This window comes from Oryza brachyantha, chromosome 1, assembly GCF_000231095.2.
Source record: "Oryza brachyantha chromosome 1, ObraRS2, whole genome shotgun sequence".
In the NCBI taxonomy this organism is placed as follows: Eukaryota; Viridiplantae; Streptophyta; class Magnoliopsida; order Poales; family Poaceae; genus Oryza; species Oryza brachyantha.
The window spans coordinates 24187289-24206487 of NC_023163.2; the positions used below are offsets into that span (position 1 = coordinate 24187289).

At 44.3% G+C, this 19199-nt stretch overlaps 2 protein-coding genes across 2 annotated transcripts; both read left to right on the forward strand.

The window, feature by feature from the left end:
• Positions 1 to 9760: 9760 nt before the first annotated feature.
• LOC121055400 lies at positions 9761 to 10120 on the forward strand. Its single transcript, XM_040527922.1, has one exon. The coding sequence runs from the start codon at positions 9761 to 9763 to the stop codon at positions 10118 to 10120; it is 360 nt and encodes a 119-aa protein (XP_040383856.1).
• Positions 10121 to 14261: 4141 nt separating this feature from the next.
• Positions 14262 to 19025, forward strand: LOC102716648 (katanin p60 ATPase-containing subunit A-like 2). The gene is made up of 11 exons (XM_015837643.2): positions 14262 to 14402; positions 14514 to 14651; positions 14802 to 14857; positions 15770 to 15835; positions 15918 to 16025; positions 16257 to 16323; positions 17465 to 17549; positions 17655 to 17815; positions 17974 to 18075; positions 18319 to 18541; positions 18692 to 19025. The coding sequence occupies exons 1-11, from the start codon at positions 14400 to 14402 to the stop codon at positions 18835 to 18837; spliced, it is 1155 nt and encodes a 384-aa protein (XP_015693129.1). The 5' UTR covers positions 14262 to 14399; the 3' UTR covers positions 18838 to 19025.
• The last annotated feature ends 174 nt before the right edge of the window (positions 19026 to 19199 follow it).

Here is a 19199-nt window from a genome sequence, read left to right on the forward strand (position 1 = left end):
GCTCTGCCCGCCACACCCTCGCGCCCGCACTTCGTCGTCGCCGTCGCACGCGCGCGCTCGCGCGTCTACCCGCCGTGTTGCGCCGTGCCCCGCCCCTGCCTCGCCACCTCGCGCTCGCCTAGCCCGCGCTTGCGCGTGCGCTTCACCGTCGTGTCATGCCCTCCTCTACCTCCGCTTGTCGCTTGCTACGCCCAGGGGCTGAGCTGCGTCGTGCCTCGCCGCTGCGCCGTTGCCTCGCACCGCTCTGCTCCTCCTCGCTACCCTGCCCACGAGCGCCGCAAGCCCGAGCTGTCGCGCGCCGTGCGCTGCATTGCCGTCCCGCTCGCGCCAGTGCAACCACACCTCCTCTTTCTCCGGCACCGCTAACCGCCGCCCGTACGCCCCGGCCATGCCGTGGCTAACCACCGTCCGCAACCACCAGCCGCAATCCGTGCGCTGCGCCAACCAACTCTCCGCCCTATCCGCGCGCCTGCAACGGCCGCGCGGCAAGCGCCGCCACTAACCTCCTCCCGCCCCTAGCCGGCGTCGCACCCCTATAAACCCCCTCTCCTTGTGCGCCGGCCGCCACCTATAAATCCCCACCGTCCCGCGCTGCCGCTCGCTTTCCGTTCCCGCACCTAAGCTCCATCGCCTCTTGCCACCGATCGATCTCGCTGCCCGCCGCCGGGATCGCTTGCCACTAGCCATCATCTCGCGTCCCGCCACCTCTCCGAGTCAACGCCGCCCTCAACGCTGCTGGTGAGCCGCCGCACGCTCCTTCCCCTCTTTTCCTCTTTCCGTCACCGCCGCCGAGCACCCCTCGCCGTCGCCGGGCGTCGTGGGCCTACGGCCATCGTGGCCGAGCCGCCGCCGGCCTCCGCCGTCGTTGCACCACTCCCGCCATCCCACGTGGCCGCTTCCCATCAGCGGGCACCATCGTCGTGTCGGTCGCCGTCGTGTGCCACCACCCACCACCTCGCGCTGCATACGCTCGGCCGCACGCCGCCATGTCATCCACATCGCCTCCGCGCCGCTGCGCCGATGTCCTCGCCCACACCGCCTCCCCTCCGTGCGCGTGCCGTTAACCATCACCGTCATGCGCCATTGCCGCCGTCGGCCATGCGCCTCCTCCCTTCCTCGGCCTCCGCCTAACCGCGCCGCTCCTTAGCGCCGCCCCTCGCCGCGCCGTTGGGTCGTCGCCGCCGTCCGCTGCCGTCGCGCCAACGTCGCCGGCTGCCACTCATGCCGCCGCTCCGCCGCCTGCCGCGCCGTTCGGCTGAGCGCGTGCGCTCTTCCCTCCCTCCTCTGCTCTCTCCCTCTGTCAAGTGGGCCCGGCCCGTCGATCGCTCTCTCCCACCGTGGGCCTCACCTGTCTGTCCCTCTCCCTCTCTGTCTGGTGGGCCCTGGCCCGGTAGTCCCCTCACCTCTATGTCTTGTGGGCCCGCCCTATAAGCCGAATCCCCTCTCTCCCCGTGGGCCCCACGGCCAGCCCGTCTCTCTCACCCCGTGGGCCCCATTTGTCATTCTCCTCGCCCTGCTGCCAAGTGGGTCCCCTCTATCAGTGAGTGTCCTCTCTCCTCCCTGACGTCAGCACCTCCAATTAATTGCGCAATAAATAATTAAGGTTTTTCTATTTTGTTTAAAAACACAGTTAATCTTCTAAAATTCATAAGTAATTTATCTAGTCTCCGTTTAGGTCCATTCAAGTTTCATTAAATCAATAAAAATACCAAGAATCCATTAAAAATAGTTTCTTTCTTTGTTTCAGTAGTTTTACAGTCTGTTTTGTTTGTTTTGCCTTGTTTATCGTAGGTTTTTCCTCCGTCGCAGCGCCGTCCGTTCCCGAAGTCGTCGCTGAAGTTCCTCGTGGGTCTAAGCAAGGCAAGTGGCACCCTTCTTTGATCATATTGAACCTATGATTATAAAATCCCCCGCTTTTACATTCAAACATGCATTGTATTCAAATGTATTTACTTTATTTATCTATTGGGCATTTACCTTTATATCCGTTGATTCCCACTCATTATTATTGTTATCCCAGGGTTAATTTGACTAGAAATAGGCTTAGGCAATGCTTAGTCATGCTTAGTTCAACTAGCTCACCGATTATCATTTAATTACTGCTAGACCTGATAGACCTTTAATGGTTGTGATCATTATTCATTTCCCCGATGTGGATTAATGACAACTAAAATATTGCTTATCGTGGGCTGTGGATGCATGGTTTTGAGAGTCGCACCTATGGTAATTAAGGACCGGTTCTCAGGAAACCCTGTAAGTCTACACGTACTAACCACAAGCCAGAATGGACAACGGTGAGACTCGTAATCTAGCCTGTCCCTATTCGACATACCAAGGCAAGGGTGAGCGTGATGGAGTATGGACGGGCAATCGTGGTGTAACGAAAACCTCTGCTGCTTCCGGATTCACCAAGGCACAAGAGGGGACTGCCCGACTTGGTGTAAAGGAGGGATTGAAACCTGAAGTGCGGTGCGATTGTCTAGGGAGGGTTAGGTGAAAGGTCTTATCATGGTTTCCGTACTGAGGTATCGTGGTGATACGTTGGGGCATGGTAACATGCTTGGGAGCCATGTCTTGTGGGTAAAGTTGTACATCTCTGCAGAGTAAAACTATTCGAATAGCCGTGCCCGCGGTTATTGGGCAAACTGATAGATTCACTGGAGATTAGTTGAACCTTTTATAACTTGATTAATCTTGGAACTGGTTTGACCCTGCGCAACGTGGTGTAACGTTGGCAGTCGTTTGAGTCTATCGCAACGTGGTTTAACGTTGGACAGAGGGTTGACCCTGTCGCAGTGTGGTGTAACACTGGACAGTGGTTTAGCCTGTTGCAACGTGGTGTAACGTTAGACAGTGGATGATTATTTTTAAATGTTTACTTTACTTTTATTTCAGTATATTTTATCTACTATTTTGCTAAATTACTGTAGCTTTGTGCAATTTAATCTTAGCCTATCCTTGTACCCTATTGAATTCATTATTCTCCTCTCTTGCGTGTTACTTGTTGAGTACGGTGGTTTGTACTCAGCCTTGCTTAATTTTCTCCCACCAGAGCAAGTGCCAGAGCCTGAGTCAGAAGTCAGGAGAAGGTTGTTTCCAAGGTTGAAGTGAGGTTCAGTCTGCCGTCGAGAATGCCTGTGGTGTGGAGCCTCATCGCCAGCTGAAGCTGAAGATTAGATGGTCTAGTCTTGTTTTTCTTTTCTGCTGCATTTCGATAGATAAATATTTTTATTTGTTTTTAAGTCGTGAAACTGTGTATTAATTTGTCATAATGTGTACTCGGGCTGATTCCTGGACCGAGATTTAATACATGCTATTATTCAGAAATTGGTGTAAATTTCTGGGCGTGACATTAACCTAGGGTTCGGCCTCTTCAAGGTCCAGACCCGACCACACTCTCTCTCAAACTTCACCGCCGCCTCCCCACGCTCCCCCTGCCTGTGCCGTCGCCGCCGCCATCGGACCTAGTCTTCGGCACGCCTCCCCGACCTCGCCATCAGCACTGCCTCCCCGGCCTGCGCCCTAGCCCCCGCCGGCCGACCTCCCCCTTAGCGTTGGCTTCGGCTCATACTACAACGCCGGCTCCCTAACCTCGCCCTCGGCGCCGCCTCCTCAGCCTGCCGGCCTCCGCGTCATACTTTGGCCCCGCATCCCCGGCCTCCGCGTCAGCGCCGCTTCCCCCCTCCCCCTCTCTCTCACTGACTCCTCTTTCTTCTCCCGGACCAGGTAGGCCGCCGCCTTCGCACCTCCCCCTCCCTCTCACTCCAATGAGTTTGATGCAGTGGATGGTTAGATTAATTTGATGCAGTGGGTGAATTTGCGATGAATTTAGTATGATTTTGATGCACTGGATTAATTTACGATGAAACTAGGTTTATTTTGATGTTGTGGAAGAATTTTGGATGAATTTAGAATTGGTTTGATGAATTTCGGATTAATTTTATGCAGTGGATGAATTTAAAATTAGTTTTATGCAGTGGGTGATTGGCCAATGATGAATGCTCAAGAACAGATTATCTACACTTGTTTTTTTTTTGAAAAGTTGGTTGTTTTGTGCTCATAAATAGATTATGTACACTTGTTCTTTCTTTCGTGGTTAAAAGTTGGCTACTTTACGGTCAAGAACAGATTATCTACACTTGTTATTTTTTTCATGGTTAAAAGTTAGCTACTTTATGATCAAGAACAGATTATGTACACTTGTTCTTTTTTTGGTTAAAAGTTTAATGTTTTATGCTCAAGAACAGATTATCTACACTTGTTTTTTTTTTGAAAAGTTGGTTGTTTTGTGCTCATAAATAGATTATCTACACTTGTTTTTTCTTTCATGGTTAAAAGTTGGCTGCTTTATGGTCAAGAATAGATTATGTACACTTGTTTTTTTTTTTTTGAAAAGTTGGTTGTTTTGTGCTCATAAATAGATTATCTACACTTGTTTTTTTTCGTGTTTGTAATTTGCCTGGTTTTTTTCGTGTTTGCAATTTGCCTGTTTTCTCGCGCAAATGATGGTATTTGATGCATACTTTCTGAGCAAAACTGAGGCCATACCTTAGTACAATCATGTTCTAAAAATATAAAATTACATGTTCCAAAAATGATAGAAGGTTTATAAGCGTTTTCACATAAATAGACCATGACAACGCCCGTCGCATCCCCGTCGTCCGCGACGCCACCGAGGCAACAGGCAGAACCCAACCAAGCTACAGAGGGGGTCAGGGGAGTTGAACCCATGCTGACAACGTCAGTGCTCTAGGCACAAGAGGACCCAACTGTGGAGCCAGTCCCGTAGGTCAACCATCAACGACGATGGCAGGCGAACAAATCGAACCTCAAGGTAAATTATAGGACAAATTTGCAATACGTGACAATTTTGCAACACCAACCTCCTGTTTGTGTTATAAGTGCGCCACAGGAACAACAGACCTCGATGTCGGGGGGGACTAGTGCAATTAGGTCGAGTAGGAATCCTCGAACACAAAACAAATGGCCCACGACAGTGCAGGTGATAAGAGAGGTAGATGTTAGTGGTAGGCCCACAGCGCCGAGAACTGTCATAGGAAGATGGGCTAACTGCTGCGGGGTGGCGGCCCGTGAAAATTTCGGCATCCTACATAAGGATATAGGGAAGGTCTCGGAAGCCGAGAAGGAGCGAGCTTGGACGGCTATGGAGAAATGGTTCACATTTCCGGATGAAGCAAAAGACAGGCTTAAGCGGAAGGCAGTCCAGAAGATGGGTAAAGCTTGGAAGAATTGGAAGTCCAAGCTCCTAAACGAGTACGTCATCCCGCCCGGCAATCGTCTGCCATTCGTCGAGTACCCTCAAATTACGGATGTAGTCTGGGAGCAGTTCCGCCAACTGAAGAACACCGACGAGTTCAGGGAGTCAAGTGAGGCACATCGCCGACTATAACAGCGGAATGAGCACCCGCATCATCTGGGCACGGCCAGGTACATCGGCAAGGAGCAGATATGGGCCCAAGAGGATGCGGCTGCTGCAGCTACGAATCTCCCCGCCCCGTTCTCGGACATTCCAGAACCACGAGCTCGCAACTAGGCAAGGGCAAGGGGTAAGGTCAACCCGAACGACTCCATCACATTTGACAACAAAAGTGATGTCGTCGTCTATCGAGACCTGGTAGGATCGCACCTTAGCATAAGTAATTCCCGTTTGTACGAGGTGAAATATTGTAACAACCTTTCTCGCTTTTGTACAGTTGAATTTGGTTGCCGAACAAGCCTCACAGAGTGAGGTGGAGTCCGCGCCGAAGATGCGCGAGGATGACATTCTAACGAAGACGCTCAGAACCAAAGAACATCCTGGCCGGACACGGGGAATCGGCGTCAACGTGCCCTGGAAGCATGGCCTGCCACACTATAGCTCGCAATTTAGGAAACGAAAAGTCTCGAAGGAAGAGAGAGACGCTCGTTTAAAAGCTGAGCTTAAGGTGGAGGCTATTCAAGAGCTGCAGGCAAGCATGGACGCCAAGGTGGAAGAAAGGCTTAAACATGTCCTGGCCAATATGAACATACCCCGAGGCACACCACAAGCTGTTCATCCTACTCCTCGGGCACATCATGATGCAAGCCCTATCCCTAGTAGGAGCAGTTGTGCATCCACGGAGGTGCCGGCCCCTGGTGTACCTGTCGCAGCACTAGCGGCAGTGGACAATATAGAGGTAATTGATGTTTTCCTATCCAAATGTACTCCAACACCTTTGCACGTTCACATATTAATTTGAAACTTTACACATGCAGAACGTAGCGCAATGTGCCCTATTGGTGAGGATCCACCCAAATTTTACTCAAGAAGTCGTTGAGGGCATGGCTTTCAAACCCTCTGTGACAAAAAAGATCCATGGTGCAACCCTACTATCTGGGTATGCCAAGGTGTCCATCGATTCAGTAAAAGATAACTGGTCAGCCTATCCACTACCTGTGCCCCCCAACGATGAAATCATGACTTTGGGTGATGCGTGCAAGACATTCATACAGTGGCCTAAGGAAGACATAGTTGTCAAGATGACTCCTCGTCCAAGTCGACCGACGGAGCTCACACCTCCCAAGTCTCCCAAGTCAAAGCTTTCTATCGAGGCTCCGCGTGGACCGGCAATGTCGTTACCGCATTCATCAGATGCACCTGATATGGATTTGGGCGATATTACTAAAAACATGGCTCCAATCAAGACCACAAGAAAGGCCGATAGCTCCCCACCAGTTGTCAAGGGACCACACAAACATGACCGTGGGGGCGCTAATGGCAAGGGGAAGGTCGAGGAGTCGGCGCCGGCACCCAAAAGGGGGAAGGCTGCAACTTCAGCGGGAGACATAGAAGGCGCCGGCCCAATTTGAATTGGGCAAGCCATTGGTGGATGACCATATATTAGTCATGATGGGCATTGATTGCAGAGAGCTACATAAACAATACATGGAGCTGAGCAATGCCAAGCGGAAAATGAGGGAGTCATCCATAGTTGGACATCACGACCACCAGCCGTTCCTGTCGTCGCCTGGATATGTAACTATAGGCTTTGATGACCTCTTCGACCTGTTCAGGATCCGGAAGTTGGACACCGGACTTCTAAAATGCTACTCCTTCTAAGTGCAATCCTTACTCATTTCTTAATGAACTGTCTCCTACGTAGATTAGTGCTAATATGTACATGATTTAAGGTTGTGTTAGCTTGAGAGTCGTCGCCTTGGTAACCTGGTTGAGTTCCTTGATCCATCGATGATCAACGAGGTAAATTTACGACACAGCTTCGACGTCGTAGTTGAATATGTGAACCGGTGTTTATGGGCCCACCAAGACAAGGAGTACATCATGTGCGCACACAACCAACAGTAAGAACACAGTACCCTTCGTGTATATTAAGTCTGAAGTTAAGGTTCTTAGTACTAATGCTAGATATCCACCGTGCAGGCAACATTGGGTTCTGTTAGTTATCGTACCTAAATGGAATAGGGTCGCCTATCTTAACTCCAATAAGGCTAAAGAGTATGATTTCACTGAAATCATTAAAGCTTTAAATTCGGCTTGGGGCCCATATGTGGCAAAGGGTGGTAGACACAAGGATGGCAAGAACGAGTTATATCATGACACCAAGTTCGCATGTGCACAACAGATCGGAGACCAATGTGGTTTCCACGTGTGCCACAACATGTCGACACTCCTAAGAGCGGTAAAAGATTTTGACCCTGAGGTTGTTTCTAATGGCAAATAAGCTCATTTCAGTATCAATTTTATTTTTCTGAATGTTTTAACCCCTGACTTATTGAACAGAAAGGTAAAGCTGACACGAAGATTGTACCCATCAAGTTGCCCGTGAAGTTGGGCAATATATCAAGTTAGAGAGAATATGTAAAGTTGGGCAATATTTAAGTATTTGTGACTTACCTGTGATTTTTACTGCTATGTATATGTCTATTCTTCAGAGGGCATGGCTAGCGAATCCTGAGGCTAGCCAACTTTTAGCATTTATTTTTTTTTCTAAATTTAACTCATCACTGACGGATTAGAACTAAAATCCGTCATAGGTAGTAGCTTCTCTGACGTGTTCTTGCTAACGAACCGTCAGAGGTGACTTGTCTATGACGGTCACTACCCTTTGGGCCCGTCACAGGTGTGTTACCTGTGACGGGTCCTAACTGGCCGAAGGGTACGGGCGATCAACACCTTTGACGGGCCGGAAGGTATGTACCCGTCAGAGGTGTGAACCACTTCTGACGGCTTTCCACCCATCAGAGGTGACTCCACTGGTATACCAGTGACCAATGATCACTGACCATGGCCAAAACCGTCACAGGTGAGGGTTTGGGCCCGTCACAGGTGATCATATCCAGTGTAGTGTCAGTTTTGGACAGTGTGTCCATTTACCCATCATCTTGGACATCCATGAATTAGGCCATGTTTGATTGCGTTAGATTTGAGGTAAGTAATTCGACGCGAAAAATATAATAATAGATTTGTAGATGATTAATTAATTATTAACTATGAAAAAGTAAAAATAGATTAATATAATATTTTAAAACAACATTTATATATATATTTTAAAAAATACACAGTTTAATAGTTCGAAAAACGTACGTATGAAAAACGAGCAAATCTAGATAAGTTGTAGGGACAGCCGAATGCGGCCTTAGTTTACATACTATGCGTGTTCTCCAAATCAGTTAGCATATTCCAATCCATGTATAAGAAGAGGCAATATAACTTGTGGGCGTACGTGACCTCTGTAACACACTATTGAAACAAACTGTTGCTAACATTAAGTGAAAGGCAGTCCTGCACCCACATTAAGGCATTGTTTAGTTACTAAATTTTTTCTTAAAAACATCATATCGAATTTTTGAACATCTAAATAAAGCATTAAACATAGATGAACCAAAAAACTAATTACACAGTTATGAAAGAAATCTTGAAACGAATCTTTTGAGCCTAATTAGTCCATGATTAGCCATAAGTACTATAATAACCAACATGTGCTAATGATGGATTAATTAGGCTCAAAAGATTCGTCTCGCGGTTTCCAGGCTAGCCGTGAAATTTGTTTTTTCATTCGTGTCCAAAAACCCCTTCTGACATCCGATCAAACATTTGAAGTGACACTTATTTTAAAAATTTTCTCAATCTAAACACCACCTAATTTGGATTGTTGCAAGAAATAATATTAGATGTATAATATTAGATGTATTTTTTCCTACAAGCACATTAATTGATTGGAATTAATAGAAATGGGACGAAGCAGGTAGCTTTTTCACGGTATATAAGGGGGTGGGTACCAATAGCATTTGCTGCGCCAAAATCTTTATAAAAGCTTTGCGTTATTCTCGATCAACCTTACGTACTGTCTGCTGCTCCTGCTGGTTGCAGTATTGCTGGTGTCGTGTTGCACCACTGGATCTAATTAGCGCTTTCAATTTGATCGATCAAATATATATATCCGTTGTCGATGGTAAGCTCAATTTTGGGTCACACTACATATAGGACTGACAAATTCATTTTGTAATAGGACTGGTACAAGTCATATGACTTCGTCCGCTTCAATCTCCTCAGGTGATCCAATGTGGATGCTAGGAGAGCTTAAACTCTCTACCCGCTGGATCCCCTTAGAAGATAAGGGGATGGGAGGAGGAAAAAAAGAAGAAAAAGATGAAGAGTAGGGGTTGAAGGAGAAAGAAGTCAATTCAGCCTCCCATCTCTTATTCGTCTAGATCCGCCCTGAAGCTCCTCATTGACAACTACGAAATTTTCCTTGGGGGGATGAACTTCTACCTTATTGGCGGGAGCACAAACGAGGCGTACGGTCGTCGTGTATTGCGACGGCAACTGGTAGACCAGAAGCCTCCTCGCTGGCTCATGGTAGAACTCGTGGGAAGGGATGACGACAACATTTTCCTAGCGCTTCACCAGGACAAGCTGTACATCACCGGCTTCACCGACAAGAAGGGGTATTGGTACATCTTCAGCAACAAGGCACGACTACGACTGATACCTCCAGCGAGCAGCCTGTCATTCAGAGATGACTATGTTGTCCTCGGGCGGGAGACTACTCTAGGTGCTTTGTCCGAGCTGGCCAACTACCAGCCATCTGATGCCGTCGACGTGGGCTGCATCAAGTGATCCCTGGTGCTCATCGTTGTGACCATCTGCCAAGCGAAGCAATTTACACCAATCTGTGCCCGCATCAGCGTGGAATCTGGCACCGAGCTCGACAGCGATCTCACCGTGTACGTGGTGAACTGGAGAGTGTTGTCATGCGCGGACCTCATCTCGCGCTAGAACAACGACATGTGGGGGAGCGACATTGCAGCAAGCCCAGAGACCAAGCACTCATTCTTCACCGTATCGGGATCTACAACAGGGATCAAGCTATCAATGATCTAGCCATCATGTGGAAGGTGCAGCGAGTATATTACATGGCTCCACTGATGGTCGGTCAACCACCACCTACTACACGTCTCCACGCCATGCATAATGATAATAACCTGTTTATATAGCCATGCCCATTAATCCTTCCGATAAGCTAACCATGCATGCATATCGTTTATAGGGATATGTGTAGTACCTAGTATGCATGCATATCGTTTACTATGTACTACCGATATCCATATAAACGATATGCATGCATGGTTAGCTTGTCTGAAGGATTAATGGACATGATTACATAAGCAGGTTATTATCATCATGCATGGTGTGGAGACGTGTAGTACGTGGTGGCCGGCCGGCCATCAAAGGAGCCATGTAATATACTCGCTGCACCTTCCACCTGATGGCCAGATCATCAACTGGAGGGCATTGACAGCTTGATCCATGTTGTAGATCCTGATACGATGAAGAATGAGTGCTTCGTCTCTAGGCTTGCCGCTCCTCAACCTGCCGTTGTTCTGGCGCGAGATGAGGACCGCGCATGACAACACTCTCCAGTTCACCACGTACATGGCAAGATCGTTGTCGAGCTTGGTGCCAGAATTCCACGTCGAGCTGATGCGGGGATGGATGGGTGTAAACTACTTCGCTTCGAGACTCTCCAACAATCTATTACTTGGCAACATGTATCCAATACTTATCTGATGGGCAAAACTTGTAAGAAATATCATATTCTTTCAATCGCACAAAAGCTTCACGGAATTTAATGGTTGTCTTACGCATGTCGAAATTGGAGTTCCATCTAGTTGGACAGTCAGTTTCTAAAGATAGGGTTGGAGCACTCGCTTGTTGGGCAATCAGTTTAAACTTTTATAACCTTGATGTGGATTTGTTGATATAATTTATTGAGAATAATAATTTTTTACCACTATTTAATAGATGAGTTTAATTTCTCTGGTAATAAATAATAGAAAAGTGACAATAAATTTGTCACTCACCTATATGAATGACAACAAGTTAAATTTTTGCCGTCTCACCGCGGACGTTGGAAGTTGTAGTGAGCTTTCAATGAGTTATTTTATGATGGTATAGCCATAGCGTTGTACTGGGAAAAAGAAATATGTTTACTAATTGTTCATTCCCATAGAGATACAGCCACTGCATCTGAGCTGCCACTGTTCTTTCGTAAAGCATTGGACTTGCTATCGTTCGTTCTTAAAGCCTTGGCGCCGCCACTATTCATTCTTAAATGTGTAACAGTGTTAGAACGTGCGCTGATAATATATGGATGTTCCAGCTCTTCCAGTTGGTACCTCTGGGGTATGTTTAGTTTTCAAAAACTTCACATCGAATTTTTAAACATCTAAATAAAGCATTAAATATATATAAAAAACTAATTGCACAATTAAGAAAAAAATCGTGAGACAAATCTTTTAAACCTAATTAGTCCATGATTAGCCATAAGTATTACAGTGACTTGCTTATGTTAATGATGGATTAATTAGACTCAAAAGATTCGTCTCGCGGTTTCTAGGCGAGCTATGAAATTTGTTTTTTATTCATGGCAAAAAACCTCTTTCGACGTCTGATCAAATGTCCGATGTAACACCAAAAAATTTTCATTTCGCGAACTCAATGGGGCCTTATTGTTATGCCTATCAACCTACGTAACCTGTTGCATCTCTTACGATTTATAAATCGGTATGCAGAACAATTAGCCCATATTCCCATATTATAGAGAGGAAATAGCTTTATACTCACTTCTGCTAATACTTATAAACTAAAATTAAAATGTTAACCTTAAATTTAGAGTTGACTTTAGAATTTTTTAATTGTAGCTATATTTTTAATCTTTGTTTTTAAGTCACCAAGAACACATATATAAAAGTTTTAATTATAAATTTTTATGTGTATAAATGTTATTTAACATTTTACAAGAAAAAACCAAACAATCACCCCATATGAATTCCAGCTTCATAACATCTGAATATGAATTCCAGATTCATACAAAAAGTTATATATATTTTTTTAACAAAGGGAGTAGCAGACTTTTACTTGGCATCAATGAATATGATAATATTTTCCTTGTATTCTCCTGTTCATAAATATCAGACACAAAGAATATAACATTTAGTAGTGATAGTATTTAAAACCACGTAAATACCATCTATTTGGAGAGTTTTGTATTACACCGTGTTCCATTTGAACGAGATGATACTAAGTAAGTATCTAATATCTTATGGTTACCCACTAATACTCATTGATACCTGGTTTTGTATTTATTGATATCTATTGATACTCACTACCATGTGAGAACCCCTGTGCCTTGGAAGGATGTGAAGCTGGGCGGACACTTATAGACAAGTGAACTCCAATCCAAGAACATTCCGTGTTTTTCATGGTAAGGTGAACATAGACATACTGGGTTAGTTTGTTTCCTTAATTATCATATAGAAGACTTATTGCTATAACCGATAGCACTGGAGATTGCTTTCCTTCTTACCTTCAGTCGAGAAATTCCATAACTTCTTTTCTGTGTGGCAAGGCCCTACACCTATGAGGTGGTCTTTTATCGAAATTAATATATCTCATATGATACGATGCAAATACCAACAACTTCTAATGCACGTACGCCCTCATGGGGACACATTTCTGGCATCATGCAGCAACAACCAACCCGATAGGAATTTCATCTTATAGAGTGCTATATTTGCTATTTGTTAAGAGATTATCATTAATATATGAGCACTTTTAAGATGCTCCATCTTAGCTCTATGAAGGTAAGAGTTTCAAATCAATCTCCACCGTTGATAGTAAATTCTACTTTTGTAAAATTAAATATGTTGTCATGGTTCAATTAATAAATAAATATCTGTAATGAAAAGAAGTAACACATGTAACGTAAAACACCTCTAAAATTAAATCATGAATGAAAGAAATTAGGGGAATTAACTAATTATTCCATGCAAAGCTTATCGTTGATGACTTCGCATGGATGTTTTTCACGAATATTACTTAGCATATCTATTTAAACTGAAGATTGTAAGACATGATCTTTTCTCAAAAATTTTTAATGAGTGACATTCAAATAAATATATGTCAAATATCTGAATTCTTTGAACATTTTAGACATGTATTTATATTGAAAAGAAAATGGTTATAGCATTGGAAATTGGTGTTTTAATATCAAAGTTGTTTTTTTACTTAAGAATTTTACGTTAATTTTTAAATATGTTAGAAAGTGGCTGCGGATATTTTTGTATAGCTAGATTTTTATAAGACTTGGTTTGAACAATTATAAAACATAGTATGCAATATCATGTTTCCGTTACCATATTGACGCACATTAATGGTGCAAAAACCAATTACATTTCTTAATTACGAGATCTTACCATATATAATATGCATTATAGTGGTGACTATCAAGATCGAGGACGAACCAAACATCCACACTTGCTTACGTGCTCGAAGGCAGTAGTTAGTTCAAGCTCGACTCATAATCTGTTTGGGGAGCTTCTCTTAACTACAGTTTTTCTCAAAAGCTGTTTCGGCTAAAAGCTGCCCCTAACGATTTATAACTTTTGAGAATCGATAGCTACATATTTTAAAAAATAAACTAAGAAGTTAGGTGTAAGAATTTTTTCAGATTTTTAAAACCAACTAACAAACAATTATTTCTCACCGTCTAAAACTGCTCAAACACAACCTCACTCGTCTTCTTGGTTCGTTGATAGCCTCACTCCCAGGCCCAGCACAGCGGTACTTCCCCGGATCCGCATCCAGATCCTCCCGCACCTCCCCACATCTCGATGGCATCGGGACAAAACGCCCGCGGGCCCCACCAAACGGATCCCCCCCATCCCTCCCATACTAGTCGCTGTCCCCCGCTAGCTCCCGAGTCTCCGGGGAGACCAGCCGGGCTCGCGACCTGCGTGCGTACTTACGCTCGTCGGGCGCTCGCTCTCGCTCCTCCCCCGCTGCAGCAGAGGCAGGGCGCCACCCGGGGACGACAGCTCGAGCCCGCCGCGCAACAATGGCGAGTCTCGCGCGCGCGTGCTCTCCTCTCCTCTGCGCGCTTTTGCTCGTGGGCTGGTTTCGTGAGATCAGCGGTTTATTCCCCGCTATTTTTTTCTGTTGTTCTCCACAGGATCTTAAGGGGTTCTGGGAGTCGAGATTCGGGGGCAAGAAGGAGCCGGAGCACAACGGGCACGCCAATGGGGAGGCCGACGGGAGCGTCAGGAAGAGGACCTCCGATTTGGCGGTCTACGAGCAGTTCGAGCAGCAGGTTCGTGCGCATGCTCTCTCTCTCTCTCTCTCGGTTGTGTCAGTGGCAGTGAGCCTCTTCGGGGGATGGAATGCTTGCATGCATGCAGGAGTTCTGGGCCGGTGCCTGGTATGATCTCTTGATCCTCGATCGGTTTTGTCGTCGTTTCAGGCCAGGCAGACGGAGGCGCGCGCCGCGGCGATTCGTGATGGGAATGCTGATGCGATGTAAGGACTCATCCATCATTCAGTTCACTCTTTTAAGCTGCTTGGATCTCTATCTAGTACGTGTGTGGTAGAGCATCTGGTTGGGGATTGCCTGTTAGATTGGATCTTGGACTTCTAGCTGGGTTCCAGTTAGCTTCGCTATGGAGGAGAGAGATTTGACTTGCTGAAAATTCGGAGAGATCTATCCATCGTATCATTTTGGGTTGGAATATGTGGCCATTGACACGATAAAGATGTCAACTCATGTAGTTCCTTGAATCACGTACGTGTGATACGGTTCTTAAAAGGAGGTAGCATCGTGCGGAACCTTACAGCTTCAAAGATTGTGTAAGAAAAATTGAATCAACTGGCATCGGTGAAATTAGACTGGAAAGGTTCCCTGCTGATGAGGGCTAGATTAAATTGAATTAGGACTTACATGCTTTCCTTCTGTCTTGTCAAAAGCCTTACAAGACTGAATTCTGGCTTTGGATTTGGGTTGTAACCCAAAATTTAAATGTTCAACCTTAAATTTGGAGTTGATTTTGAGATTTTTCTCACCGAAGTTTATTTTTCAACTTTAGCTTTTAGATCACTATGAACATTTATGTAAAAGTTTTATTCGCAAATTATTTTCCATTTGCAAATGTGGCGTTTGGTTTTTTTCTTCTAAACACCCTAAAGATGACCCTGTGACTTTATTTGTCATCAAATATGATTGAAATGGCATAACAAAGTGACACACCGACATGAAAAGTCATAGGTTCTTGCTCTCAAAATCTCACTTGTTGTTCACTGGCATTTCAACAGTCACTTAGTCCTGAAATAATGTTCTTTTTCATGGCCAACTTTGAGTTATCAGAGCACTGTATCTGACATTTACTCAATAAAATTATGCTTCGAACACATTGATTGTGGATTTCTCTTTTGCAGCCAGAAGCCCCTCCTACCTTCATTTGAGTCAGCTGAAATGCGTAATCTGGCAGAGACATTGTTGCGGTAATCCAAGCTTCACAATGTTCAGAAGATAGGAAAGGCATAATCTGTCCATTGACTTTATAACTCGCCTTCTACCTTTCAGGGATATTATTCGCGGGAGTCCAGATGTGAAATGGGAAAGCATCAAAGGACTGGAGAATGCGAAACGCCTTCTAAAAGAGGCAGTTGTTATGCCCATAAAGTATCCCAAGTAAGTTAGCTGTTTCATATTTCTTGAGATAGAAGTTAATCTTTTGACGTTCCATACTATAATTTACAGTTGTACAATAATTCAGCCCTTTGTAGTGGTAGGTTGGTGGTATTCAGTATTCAGAATCCAGTTACCTTTCTCCATACTACAAATGTGTACAAAATATGTTTGTGTAGCATACAATTAAGCAGCCTAACAGTTATTCATAATCATATTTTGGACCATTTTCAGATACTTCACTGGTCTTCTATCACCATGGAAAGGCATTTTACTTTTTGGTCCCCCAGGGACAGGGAAGGTTTGTATACGCAAACTTGATTATGATTTAGTTCTGCAAAATTGGTCCAGTGTATCTACAGGGTATAGCAATACAAAATAATGCAACAGTGCTTCTAAAATGTTGCACACTGGTGTTGAATGACATGTCTGATACTGATACACCTTCCATAAGCATCAGCCAACTATCGGTTGATTAAACTGTAAAAATAATTAGTTTTGTTCTCCAATACTTGGTCAACTCATCCGACACGCATACTCCTGGTGATGATGATTGATGAAAATACCAAGCTTAGGAGTCCACCATGGATTCATACTGACATTTTAGATATTTCTGATGCATCTTGAGGGAATATGAGGTGGAGTTGTAAGTATTTAAAATGTGTTGTACTTATTAGCTATTCTAGATTGATGGCAGTTTGCAATACCAGGGGCAGAGCTATAGGAGAAAGTCACTGGGGTCACTCACATTGCACCATTGGGTCATTCTCTTTTGCTTAAGGGTGATTAGCAGTAGTTACCATGATATTTAGAAATTCATTGGGGTCATTAGACCCCAGCAAATATATAGTAGCTCCACCCCTGCTCAATACATTATTTTGGAGACAAACAATAAATAATTTGGAAATAATGCATATGTATACTATTATCTACTTATTTTTGTTAAATTATGTAGCAATCCGTATCAATATTTTTTTAAAAAAAATGGTTAATCTCTGGCTGTGCACCGTAGATGTTTGTCTTTTGGATTTTTAAAGGTTCTAAGGTGCATCACAGACTTTTTGATATGAGGTCAAAGTAAAGAGGAGGGAAAAGCACGGAGTAGGTTTCTAGATGTTAATGAACTGAAGATAATACAGGGAGAGGGAACTCTTGCAATCCAGAATGACAACTTCTCAAGTAGGCGGCCCTAAGTACATATCATTGTTTATAGATATTTAGGACAAGAACATCTAACCATAAAATGTTTAAACTAATAGCATATAACCTAAAGATTTGTTTACAAATACTCATTTAATGATTGGCAAGCTACCTCAACATGTGTAGGTTTTGTCATGCTATATTTGCACCATAAGTACTTCCATTTTTTTTTCTGATTTTCTAGTACCTCTTGCTTTTACCATATACTTTGTTAGTCAGTTCCAAGCAATTTATATTTGCAGACAATGCTGGCAAAGGCTGTAGCTACTGAGTGCAAAACTACATTCTTCAACATTTCAGCATCATCAATTGTTAGCAAATGGCGTGGTATGCTATTTTGAACACCTGGCTCTATAGGTTTGCTCAATTATAATTAATCTATGACAGAATCAAACTGTTTGTATTTTTCTGTTTGTGTGTATGCAAATGCAGGAGATTCAGAGAAGCTAGTCAAAGTTTTGTTTGAGCTTGCTAGACACCATGCACCATCCACAATATTTCTTGATGAGATTGATGCTATTATCAGCCAACGTGGTGAAGCTCGCAGTGAGCATGAAGCTAGTCGCCGCTTGAAGACTGAGCTGCTTATTCAGGTTTCTGGTTGTTTTGAAATGTCAAAATTAGGCTTGCTAGTCTTCCACTGCAAGTCATGATTTCCTACTTAGCGAGCTTTCAGCTCGAAACTGTCCCTACAGAAAAATACTTCAGATTTCATAGTATGGTTCTATGCTTCTGTCAATGTTTACTGCAGATGGATGGCTTGACAAAGACGAACGACTTGGTATTTGTACTTGCAGCAACAAATTTACCATGGGAACTGGATGCAGCAATGCTCCGCCGGCTTGAGAAACGGGTATGATCTTTTACATACATAGACTATTAGTCGAATAAGTAAATCTTCACAATGTGGCTGGATCCCTTGTTGATGTAGAGTCTGGGTTATATTTCATTTTTTTAAAAAAAAAAGGTAGATCTTCGTTAATAACAGTCATTTGAGCTATGCCTTAGTTGAATTTTCTTTTCTTGGCTCACATGCATCGATGATGATCGTTATACATTTGACATTTATTGAGATCTTGGTGCTTTTGGTCATCAGATTCTTGTGCCACTTCCTGAGGCTGAAGCAAGGCATGCTATGTTTGAGGAACTTCTGCCATCAACTACCTCAAAACTAGAGGTTCCATATGATACTTTAGTTGAAAAAACTGAAGGGTACTCTGGTTCAGATATCCGTCTTGTGTGCAAAGAAGCTGCCATGCAACCACTAAGACGTCTTATGTCAGTTCTTGAAGCCAGAGATGAGCTGGTGCCCGAGGAAGGTTAGTTTTTACTCTTATGTCTATGATGCTAAATTTATCCGCGTGTTTTGTTAGTTGAACATTTTACCATCTGAGATGAAACAACGTTCATGCTATTGCTATGTAGTACATCTTTTATGTGATACTTTTTTTTTTCTCTTTGAGCTGCAGAATTGCCTGAGGTTGGTCCTCTTAGAGCGCAAGACATCGAAGTTGCTTTGAGGAACACAAGGCCGTCAGCGCATCTGCATGCACATCGCTATGAGAAGTTTAACCAGGATTATGGAAGCCAGATCCTTTCTCAGGAGCAAGCATGACCAACTTATCAAGTTCAGGCATACCAGGTTCAGGACGCAACATTTTTTCTGCAGCAGTTTTAAGTTGTGAGGCAAAACATTGTAAAACGGATGTTGCTGCTGCAGCAGTTATGAAATAAAAACTCCGTATCATAAAAATCTGCCTCCCATTGTCGAAGCAGATGGCCGGATCCTACGCTGTCACTTTTTCTTCGCACTGGCTATTACCACCAGCCGGCAACGGCTGACTGATTTTGCCCGCGCGGCACGTAAAACATCCATCCCTTATATTATGAGAGAGAGCTAGTAGTCCCTTATCGCTAGGAAGCGACATGGAACGCACAATGGTCGTGAGGCAGGCACGTGCGACATGGAACGCACAA

Bases quoted from the DNA above. Each gene is read 5' to 3' on its own strand.
- LOC102716648 (XM_015837643.2), top strand. The intron at 14,858-15,769 runs GTAAGGACTCAT...TCTCTTTTGCAG, and splicing joins GATGGGAATGCTGATGCGAT to CCAGAAGCCCCTCCTACCTT. The intron at 17,816-17,973 runs GTTTCTGGTTGT...TGTTTACTGCAG, and splicing joins AGACTGAGCTGCTTATTCAG to ATGGATGGCTTGACAAAGAC.
- LOC121055400 (XM_040527922.1), top strand. From the start codon at position 9,761: ATGAACTTCTACCTTATTGGCGGGAGCACAAACGAGGCGTACGGTCGT.